The sequence below is a fragment of the Perognathus longimembris genome, chromosome 8, assembly GCF_023159225.1.
Source record: "Perognathus longimembris pacificus isolate PPM17 chromosome 8, ASM2315922v1, whole genome shotgun sequence".
Taxonomy (NCBI): Eukaryota; Metazoa; Chordata; class Mammalia; order Rodentia; family Heteromyidae; genus Perognathus; species Perognathus longimembris.
This window is the reverse complement of record NC_063168.1, coordinates 23,639,356-23,650,920: the sequence shown is the minus strand read 5'-3', so window position 1 is coordinate 23,650,920 and position 11,565 is coordinate 23,639,356. Positions and strand designations below refer to the sequence as shown.

Sequence of the window (11,565 nt, the reverse complement as noted above, 5' to 3'; positions counted from 1 at the left end):
TGTCCTCCTGTAGCACACAGTAGATTGATGCTGGCTTTTCTTATTATTTTCTTATTACTGGCAGATTCTTGGAAAATGCATTTGAACTTCTTCTAAAAATGAGACCATATTTAAAACAACCACATGCTGAAACATTTTATTTTCCTACTTCCAGTGAACCAAAGCTGCTTCTTCACTATTGATATTCATATTACCCAAGTCTGAAAACTGCAAAGATGAAGACCACAGCTCTTCTAGGAACTACTGGAAGTTGGTGGTTGCCTAGGACATATGCAGAAAACAAATAAAAAACACACTTTGGTGCTATCAATAATCTACTGGACACAATGTTGTTTCTGCTAGCCAAGAATGCTAAATTGTTAAACCCTAATGAAATGCCTGCAGACATTGAATATCCAGCAATTCTTTCTGTTATTGGTATGTGAGACACAATGGCTCTTAGGAAAGACCCATATTATTCTTCCTCATTAACTTATTAGTTTATTAAAAAGTAGTTTTTGGGAGGCTGAGAATATGGCCTAGTGGTAAAGTGCTCGCCTCATATACATGAAGCCCTGGGTTCGATTCCTCAGCACCACATATATAGAAAAAGCTAGAAGTGGTGCTGTGGCTCAAGTGGTAGAGTGCTAGCCTTGAGCAAAAAAGAAGCCAGGGACAGTGCTCAGGCCCTGAGTTCAAGCCCCAGGACTGGCAAAAAACAAAACAAAACAAAAAGTAGGTTTTGGATACCTACTTTACAGAAGACCATGTAATTTATATTGATAAGCAATGTGTAAACATTGGTACCAAATATGGTGGTTATCCTGTCTGTTAGAGTAAACTCAGAATGTGCCTTTGACAAATTCCAATAGAAGCAGGCCTGATGTAATAGAATGTTTGGTGGGGTGGGGGGAGTGGATGAATTAAGACATGCCAAAAGTCTCTTAGTGAGTGAATGAGGGATACTCTTTGATGAAGAGATCCCAAAAGGATGTTAAAATAGCCTATGGCAATAAGACTAAGATGTAGGGTACTTAAACTGCCTCCAGCTCTTGGGAAAGGGGTCCTCACAATGCTGCCCTGCTCAGAGCATCAGAGTCCAGCAGGGCACAGGAGGTTTGGGAACAGGGGCATAGCTAGTAATCAGATACATTTAGTTGATGAGTTTGCCTTTGTGCACTGAATCCTTTAGGGACTATTTGAGAGCAGTCAGAACTGGGGTAGAGTGAAATAAGTATATGTCCAAGCAAGACGCAAGTCTAAGAAGTATGGTCACCCTGGAATGTGATATGGAAAGCACTTGTTCTTTCTGGGACCAAAGTAACAGTGAACAAACCAAACCCAAATACTATGTCACTCATAAGAGAGTCTCTAAGTCCCCTGATATAAGGATTGGTTCTTGAAGCTAGAGCTGACTCCTTTCAAAATAGATACAGATCTTAAGGTGGGGCTAGTGTTGCAACTCCAGGCTTTGTTCTCTTCTTCTTTGTATTTCTCATCAGGGTTGAAGACTGGTCTACAGTGTATTTTAGTCACATCATGAATTTAGTCACTTAAATTGTGACTTTAATTCAAAGAAAATGTGGAGTAAATAAATAAATGCCTAAAGAAAACCAAGGGCTTCTCTACCATAGTGGAATTATTATCTTAGGTTGAAGTGAAGAAAGCACTCAATGGAATTATTACAAATCTAAGAGCCCAGAAAGAATAAATAAAGACTGATGCTCAGAAAGTGATCTCTAGAAATCAGACCTGCTTAGAGGCAGAAAGAAAGCCTTGGGGTGGTAGATTAAGGAGGTTAATTTGCTGTCTGAACACAAAAATAGAAATACAATAGGAATTCATTACAAACTTAGTATGTAATAGGGTCAGCCTAAAACACAGTTCTCAGTCATGTACTCAATTCAGTAACTGTGGGAAAGAGAAAAACAAGGAAAGAAAATCAGCCAAATCTAACATGCTGCAATAACCCTGTGCATATGCAGTAGACACTTATGGAATGCTTTCCCACATGATAGCAGTCCCCAATTAATCATGTGTTCCTCACATTGAATTATGTCAGAAAATAACCACATTTCTTCATGTTCATTGCTACTAAGGTATACGTACAGATTATAGCACAATTAAGATGATCCAAGACATCTTTTCTCTCTCCCTGAAACCCAGTGTTATCTTTTCTCTGAGAAGAAGCCCTTTCCAAACTCTACTTCCCTCTCTTCTTTTTATCTTGTAGATAGTCTTTTTTGTGTTTATAGTAAAAGATAGTAGGACAAAAAAAATGTCAGCCTCATCCTTTGTGTTCATGTGTGTTTGCAATTCAAGAGATAACATCTAATGTTTAATATCATTTTCAGCTTTCCCTGACCCTGTTTGGTGCACACATCCACACTCCATTCCTTAATAGTCAGGAGAGTGAGTCACCCCGTATTCACATGTCACAGTGGAGGGTGAACAACTCAATCTTCTGCTGAGGTTGACAAAGGATGACTGTCCAGAGGCATTTGGAGATCAAATGTTTTTAAACAGCCTTCAAATCACATTTTCCATATTAGCCCCATTCTTTATCTCTAAATAATGGAGAGGTCCCAGAGCACATTTGAATGGCCCATGCTTTCCCCACTATCACTTAATGTGATCTCCCAGTTCTTACATCTCTCATTCTCCTTTCCTGTTCTTGTGGATTTGTCATTGTTGCTTTTACTTTCCATACTTTGGTTTCAGTATAATTCTGTGTTAGTAAACTTAAGTGCATTCTATCCACTGTCACTTTTCAAAAGGAAAAGAAATATTGGCAGCAGGTGCCAGTGGCTCACACTTGTAATACTAACTACTCAGGAGGCTAACTAAGGATCATGGTTCAAAGACAGCCCAGGCAAGAAAGTCCATGAGATCCTTATCTCCAGTGAACTACCAGAGAAGCCAGAAGTGGAGCTGTGGTCAAGTGGTAGAGCACTAGTCTTGAGTTAAAAAATTCAGGAATAGTGTGCAGGCCTTGGGTCCAAGCCCTAGGACAGGCACACACACACACACACACACACACACACACACACACACACGCACAGACACACACCCTATTGACATATATTAAATTAAGCATAGAGGTTTAGTCATGACATTTTCATACATGCAAGATGCAGATTGAATATACTTCCTGTCCAATGAAGTATTAGTTTTTCTTCCATATCTCCATTAATTTATTTTCATGTAAATCACCAAGGAATTCCTGGTTGTTAAATCTAATGAGCAACTTTCAGTTATTTTCTCTGTTGCCCTCTCCCGGTTGGTACCTATAACTATTCTGTCCTAGAAGTTTCTCATCCTCTCTTTTACTGGGGATTTGTGGGACAAAATTTCACTTCGTAGCCAAGACTGGCTTTGAACTTGAGATCTGTTGTGTCAGCCTTCAGAGGGCTGGGATTACAGGCATATTCCATGCCTAGCTTATTTTCATCTTTGGTTCTTGTGTCACTATCAACCTTTAAAAAATATCAACATCCAGGATTAAATCCTGGAAGTCTCATTTCTTATCACTCTCTTCATTTAGTCCAAAGTGATACTTAAACATAAATAGCTGCAACTCACATACTCATGACTTCCTAGATTATTCCACTCAGTTTTTTGCTTCTGAGTGTAAAATTCATGTAAGTATCTTCTGGGATACAATTTTGTAGCTAAATATGAAGCAATAGTACTCATTAAGAGAGAAGGAAAACATATTGGAAAAAAATTAGAAATACTTAAATGTATCTTAAAGAGGGAAAAGTCTCTCTGATAATCAGGTATTTTTCTTGCTTTTGAGTTACTTTAGATGTTTCTATATTCTTATAGTACACCTTACTTTCTGGCTTAGGCTGCTTTGAGTTCCTTTTGTCCTTGCTGATCTGAAACATCACTTTCACACCAACTGTAGAGCAGCCTTCAGAGCAGCTGGATGCTCTTGGAACCATTTCCAGGCTGCAGTTCGTAGTATCAGGAACATCTGAAGGGCCTCTTTGTAAGAGACAAATCTTGAATATACATTGACAGTTGTACCTAATGTACCCCCACAACTTGCCACCTCTCTATTGAATTTATGACTGTGTGCATTTCAATAGAAAACAGAGGAAGGTTCGTAAAAACAGAATTCAGATCTAAAGAGATTTATTGAATTGTAATGACCAAATATAATTCAAAACAAAAAATTTCAGAATGACTTGTTAAAAATGATTAGAACCCATGTTTTAACACTAAGTGTACTCGGATGACCAATTCCATTGGCTTTAAAATTGTTCCTCTGATGTTCGACAGAAGGACATGTTCAGAATCCAGAGTATATTAGCATCATAGCACTTCTCTGAGTACAAAGGCAGATTTTCTCCTGAGAAAAATGAAAAGATAATTCTATTTCAATGACAATTCAAGAACATTTTTGTGGGGTGGTGGTGGAGTGTTACAAAATTTCCAAATTAGTTATGTACTGGTAGCAAGATGTATATATGTATGTATGCATGTATCCATCTATCTACCTACCTACTTTTCTACATATGAAGATAAAATTATTCACTAAAAAGATCTGGGAAGTCGCTACTGAATGAGGGTACCAGTAAGCTAGATTTACCCTTGAGATGTAGAATCTGAGTGAAATGCTCAGGACTGACCCAGGTAAGGGCTTCATGACCACTTTCTGTACATTTTCCTCATCCATAAAGTAAGACTAACAGTAACACCTGTAATATAACTGTTGTGAAATGCAAATGAGTCAGCACATTGAAAGCACGTGGGACAGTTTCTGGCATAGGATAAATGCTCTAGCAATACTAATTTTGATGACCATCCTCTATGTACAAGCTCAAGAAGGTCTTAAATACCAGTACTACCTTGGAGTGTATGATAGGGAAAGAACCCACCTGGAATCTCTTCAGCCACATATGTTGGAATTCCCTGACACATGCCAGCAATATTGGTTCCAAATTGGCTCAGGTCATCAACTTGGTTAGGGTTGATAGAGAAGGCCATGGTTTTGGGAGGTGGTCCCCCTGGCCCATTACCTTGAAGCTGAGTATGGAGGAATGTGGAAGGGAGAAAGAGAATGAATAAAGGACAAGGTAAATGGTTTGTTGATTGAAGGGTTGAAAGCCAATGTAGTTGGCTTGGCTACAATTTTCTCATAATCAAGATGATAAAGAATGAATTCTAGCCATATCTCAATATTTCTAAGTGTCTCAAGTTTATTAGATGGTATGAAATCTCAGCTTCTCTCATTCAAACAGAAGTCTCAGACTAATTTTACTTTGAAACATACACTCTAGGTTATCTCAGATGCCTTGGTTTGGACCATGTGATGATCAGTTTCTAAGAATGCAGTCTATTTTTCCTACCTTATCAATGAAAGGTCTCCCGTGTATCAGCTCTAGAACTATGAAATCAGAAAAAAACCTACAAAGGAAACCACTATGGATTCCATCTTCTTTTTTATTTCAACTATGATTACTAGATAAAACACTAGACACATTAGTCACATTCAATTATATTTGATTTTTGGATAAATAATAAATTATTTTAAAGAATATTCCAAATATCTCAAAGGAAATACATACACTGATCTGTGGTTTATCTAAAATCCAGCCTTAGCTGGATATTCTCTATTTTTATTTGCTAAATCTGTTGACTCGAAGTAGTTCTGGCAGAAAAATGTGTTTGAAGAATTACTGAGATAACATTGATGTAAATAGAGCGTTGCTCTTCAAACAGTCAAGGTCTGCTGAACCCCTGGAAATAAGTGTGATCCCCAGCAGCTGATATGGTGGATACAGCCTCACTTCAGACAATGATCAACCACTCTGCCCACCATATACCTGACACTACAATATACAGGTAGATAAGACATTCCAAACCAGTTCTTACAGCACCTTTTCACCAAAAAGCAAAAGACTTAGTTACCTTTTTCTCCTTGACCAATGCATCAAGAGTTTCAATGGAGGGCATAACTTCCTTGTTCATTCTGTGCACAATGCATGACTTCTTGGCAAAAAGTCTGGTTGCAGCAAAGCTCTGTTAAAGGAAAGAGGAGACTGGGAAGTCTATGTTCTCCAGCCCAAGTTCTTTCTGATCAGACGTCCTTCCTATCAGTAGAGGGAAATGGAACTCCAGGATCATGAGGAGTGGAACAGGAGCCTTGATCTGATGTTGTTTGGGATCACACATATTATCAACGTGTGTGAGTGTAGGGAAGAGGCTCTCTGAGGGCAGAGATGCATCATTTAACTCATGAATTATCCTTAGTTCTAGAATGATAGACATTGTTTAACACCTGTCTGTTTTATTGATGTAACATTGTCATATTTTATTCTTCTTTGATCTTTACAACATCTGAAGGAGGCAGATAAGATAGGAATAGTTCCCTAATTGACCAGATTAAAAAAAAACTGAAGGGAAAGACTTTGCTTTTAAATGGAAGGATGTCATCTTGTATGTAGTGTCTAGTTGTTTTTTTTTCTTTTTCTTACACCAGTTACTATTGTCATTTCTTTTTCCTTTGATCCTTTTGAGTTGCAGGTGAAATATCAATCTCTGCCTTTTTAGAAGGCTATTTAAGAGAATGAGACAGGCTTTCATGGAAGAGATACTTATGATTAGGAAATTGTGATGATGAATAAATCATTGTTTTTTTTAATGGTATGGCATGCTTTATCAGAGGTGATATTGTAGATGTCTTTCATCATTATTTGGCTTCTCTAGAAAGGCAGAAGCATGTCTTATTTTCTTTTATTTGATTTATATTCTTCCAATTGTTAAGTCCAGTGTCACCTAAATGTTTGTTGGTTTTAATTTTAATTTATTAGGCAATCTGTACTCATAGTAGTTACATCTAGGCAATAAAATTAGGTAAGCAAAGTAGGTTCTTTTACTTATAATGATTATCCTTATGTGGAGTTAGAATTTTAAAGAAATTGGCTATCTGGGACATTATTTTCTTTCTTTGTAACAGACAGCACTATTTTCCATGACTAGCAAGTGCATGCTGGCCACTTACATTTTCGTAATCCCAGATGGCATTCCAGGAGTTCCATCCATTGTTGTTGTCAACGTTGGCCACATTGTGTTCATTGTTGATGCTCACTCTCTGTTGCCCACTTCCAGCCTCATTGCCATTGTCATTGACGTTGATATTCTGAAATTTGTAAGAAATGAAGAATGAGTTATTCCCATGTATCTTTGCAAATGCAGTTCGGAAACAAACATTTAGAAGTGAGACTTACATAACTAGCCAAACCAGGAGCCATGAAGAGTCCAAGAAGTCCAAGGAAGAGCATCTGGAATCACAGATAACATTGTCCTGCTGTTACACCAGCTAGCAGCACCTCTCCTTCCCTCTTCTGTCCAACTGAGGAAAATGTTTGCCCCTCTACCAATGCGTCAGTGATCTATGTTTCTTCTTTGACTTTGTATTTTTAACAGTTTAGAAAGTTTTAAGGCTAATATAGAATTGTTGATTCATTGTAAGTAATTATATTGTGACATACAGATTCAGAAATGTAAACCTATGCAAAATGGATGAAAACAAACATTAAAGTACAGAGATACATAGTGCAAAAACAGCTATAAAATATTTGAAATTTACATCTGAAAACAATGAGTTGCTTTTTCTATTTGATCTTGCGTACTTCCTCCTATAGGAGGTTTAAACTCTGGGCCTGCGTACGTGCCGTCCCTGAGCTCTTTTGTTCAAAGCTAGCGTTCTACTACTTGAACCACAGTACCAGTTCTGGCTTTTTCTGTGATTTAATTGGAGGGAAGAGTCTCACAGATTTTCATGGTTGGGCTGGCTTTGAACCATTATTCTCAGATCTCAGCCTCCTGAGTAGCTAGGATTATAGGCTTGACCTGTAAAAAGTATTTTTATTATTTTCTTTTATTACTTTAAAATTTTTCTATCATCTTTTCTTATTAGTTTAAAAAAGAGTTACAGTTATTCTATGAAATGTCAGAAGTAGAAGCAGGTGTGGAGAACTCTTGGCACATGAGCCTCATATGGATGAGGAAGCAGACGTACAGTGGGCGGTGACTGGGCCAATAGCCTACCTCTTGCTTATGCCGAGAGTTAAGTTGGATTTTTTGTTACGTCTGGAGCCCTTACTGCTTTTATCCCTCACATTTGCTGCTATTAAGAAGACTAATTTCTGCATAGCAATCTTGCACATGCAGCCTGTTATGAAATAAAGGATCTATATACCAATGTGGAAACATGAACTTGTTCATATGATTCAAGCCTCTTTCCTCCTGTTGTAAGGAACTCTGTACTTCCAGCCCCTGACACAATAAAGCAGTGCATCTGGATTCTCTCTGGTTTCTGTGTGACTGTGGGCGAGAGGCCGCACTGGCCTCCTATGTCAGATGCTTTCCCACAGAAAGCAGGGCCAGAGCCCAAGCCAGCCTTTCTTACCTGGATACCCACCGCACAGCAAAGAATGTGATAAGCTTTCTCCCATTTGTTTCATAAGCCTTTTATCTGTCACAAACATGCTCAAGGGTTTGTGTAAAGGGGGAAATAAGAATGAAGGAAGGCCAGGTACTTTCGAATGCTTAGGGACTGCTGCCATGTAGAAAGCTGAAATGGGGTGTGACAAGACATTTTATCAGATAGCTTGGTATAAGAGGCTCAGAGATATCAATTCCCAGGGTCTTCCCTGTCTATAAAGATGTGTGTGTAAAAGATGTGCTATGACTCCATGGAAAAGAAAGTCTGAATGATTTATCAAGGTTTCCTATTATGGTGATATTTTAATGAGAAGCAAACCCCATTAACACAGAAGATGAAATTTTTCCAATGTTATGCTAAAACTTTCAAATGAAAAAAAAAAGGACTTACTGTGACCCTCATGTTTTCAGCAGTGCAGCGGAGCAGTGAAGCAAGTAGGCCTGGACTCTGCCAGGCTGCCCTCTCCTATTTGTACTTGATCGTCTTTACTCAAAATAGGTGTGCTCAGGTGGAGTCAAAACTTATCTCCTCCTCCCCTGTATCTGCACTGCCAGCTCACATACCAGGAAGCCTTTCAAAAGAGCTACCTGGTTAGCAAGGTCCTTTGCCCTGGAGTTGCGCTGACTCATCACCTTTTAAAGCCAAAGATATCACATCAAATTCCACATGATTTGTCCAACTTGCAGCCGTGGGTGTGGGGATTTGTACATTGATACTGCACAAATTCAGGAAAAGAATAATCCCTAAAAACAAATAAGACTAGAGATAAATCTGTGTGCACTCCTGGCTTTCCAGTTATCAGTTTCTTCAGGAATGTGGAGAAAATTTTCTTTCCTTACCTGTCCTGATCCCATGGTAATGCTTTTTCTTGAGATGAACCTGCATCATAAGCTTCTTTTACCAACTCCATCTCGTCTTCTGCACTACTGATATTTCTCAGCAGTGGTACCATATATCAGGTTAGAAGACCTGATGGCTATTGTCAAATTACTTTTCTACAACTATTAGATACTAAACCTTGCACCTCAGAAATGCCTCTCAATTCTAGCCTTAGATTTTCCACTCAGATCAGTTGTCTATTAACCAATCAAGTCAGTACATTTTCTCCATTTTCCCTGGACTGGTTTCCTAAACACACTGGGCAAATACACATTATTCTACCAGGTTTAGAAACTTTCACTGGAAGCCCTCAAGATAAAGTGGAAACTCAGTGGAGCAGAATCTAGGGTAATTTATAGTAAGGCTTTTAGCTTCCCAGATGAATCTGCAATGTGCTGTGTACTCTTTTCCAGCTAGCCAGAGTTCCCACATTTCTACAATATTCAAGATGTTTCGTGTATCGTGTCATTCCACCTGCTGTTTGTTATTTTGGAGCTTTACCCTTTGGTTTTTCTCAGACATTGCTCCCTCTAACACTTCCTCCCTATCTCCCAGTTTGATACTTCCCTTTTTTTCTTGGCGTTTAGACCAACATCTGTGTCCTTTTATCTATCTCTGGGGCATTTATTTTTTCAGACATTATAGTAAAATGATTTTAAGGTATTTATCAGAGAAGGGAGTAGAAACTGCCACCTGTGCAAACAAGTAAATGTGAAAAAGAGTCTTGGAGGTGAATTAAAGTTTAATTTTGTTTCCTGGTCTTTCTATAAATTGAATCTGGTGAAGGGGCTGGGAATATGGCCTAGTGGCAAGAGTGCTTGCCTCATATACATGAAGCCCTGGGTTTGATTCCTCAGCACCACATATACAGAAAACGGCCAGAAGTGGCACTGTGGCTCAAGTGGCAGAGTGCTAGCCTTGAGCAAAAAGAAGTCAGGGACAGTGCGCAGGCCCTGAGTCCAAAGCCCAGAACTGGCCAAAATAAATAAATAAATAATTTTTGAAAAAAAGAAATACTTGAATCTGGTGGATCAGATTTACTCTAGAAGGAAGTTTTATCTCATTAATTTGTCCATTTCCAATTTAGAAACCTTCTGTGCCCACAGTTATCCTCCTGTACCTAGACTGTTACCATAAGAGAAGTGTCATGCTTCAAAAATTGACTCACTATTATGGTCTTAGAAATGGTTAGTAAGCACCTAATAAACCAATTTGGCAAAGTAGCAGGATACAAAATCAACCCACAAAAGTCAGCAGCTTTTCTGTACACCAGCAATAGACAAACAGAAAAGGAAATTATGGAAACAATTCCATTTACAGTAGCCAAAAAAAGAATAAAGTACCTAGGGATCAACTTAACCAAGGACGTGACGGACCTATTCAATGAAAACTACAAAAATCTAATAAGGGAAATCAAAGAAGACACAGGAGATGGAAAGACCTCCCATGCTCATGGGTAGGCAGAATCAATATAGTGAAAATGGCCATATTACCCAAATTGTTATACAAATTCAATGCAATACCTATCAAAATCCCAGCCACATTCTTCACTGAAATAGAGAAACCAATCCATAAATTCATATGGAACAGCAAAAAACCTAGAATAGCCAAAGCAATTCTAGGCAAAAAAAGCAATGCAGGAGGTATCACAATACCTGACTTCAAGATCTACTACAAGGCCATCATAACAAAAACAGCATGGTATTGGTATAAAAACAGATTGGAAGACCAATGGATTAGAACTGAAGACCCAGAAATAAAACCGCACTCTTACAGCCAACTGATATTCGACAAAGGAGCTAAAGATATACAATGGAATAAACATAGCCTCTTCAACTACTGGTGCTGGGAGAACTGGGCAGCCATATGCAGAAAACTCAAAGTAGACCCAAGCCTATCACCATGCACCAAGATCAACTCAAAATGGATCAAGGACCTCAACATCAGACCTGAATCCTTGAAACTACTGAAGGACAGAGTAGGAAAGACACTAGAACTTATAGGCACAGGAAGGAACTTCCTGAATAGAGTCCCAGGGGCACAACAAATAGGAGAAAGACTCGACAAATGGGACTACTACAAATTAAAAAGTTTCTGCACAGCTAAGGACATAGCCACCAAAATAGAAAGACAGCCAACGATATGGGAAAGGATATTTACCAGCACAGCAACAGACAAAGGCCTGATATCGGTCATCTACAGAGAACTCAAAAAACTAAGCCCCTCCAAGCCCAATAAACCTATTAGGA

At 38.6% G+C, this 11,565-nt stretch overlaps 1 protein-coding gene across 1 annotated transcript; it reads right to left on the bottom strand.

The window, feature by feature from the left end:
- Positions 1-4,238: 4,238 nt before the first annotated feature.
- LOC125356860 (gastrokine-1-like) lies at positions 4,239-8,839 on the bottom strand. The gene is made up of 6 exons (XM_048353563.1): positions 8,828-8,839; positions 7,218-7,271; positions 6,992-7,129; positions 5,899-6,009; positions 4,866-5,013; positions 4,239-4,336 (listed from the first exon to the last, which is right to left on the bottom strand). Exons 1-6 carry the CDS (start codon positions 8,837-8,839, stop codon positions 4,239-4,241), a joined length of 561 nt encoding a protein of 186 aa, XP_048209520.1.
- Between the last annotated feature and the right edge of the window lie 2,726 nt (positions 8,840-11,565).

What these genes read in the sequence shown, in the direction of transcription:
- LOC125356860 (XM_048353563.1), bottom strand. An exon ending in CTCCTGGTTTGGCTAGTTAT is followed by an intron (nt 7,130 to 7,217) that starts GTAAGTCTCACT and finishes TACAAATTTCAG; the next exon opens with AATATCAACGTCAATGACAA. An exon ending in TGTGGCTGAAGAGATTCCAG is followed by an intron (nt 4,337 to 4,865) that starts GTGGGTTCTTTC and finishes CATTTTTCTCAG; the next exon opens with GAGAAAATCTGCCTTTGTAC.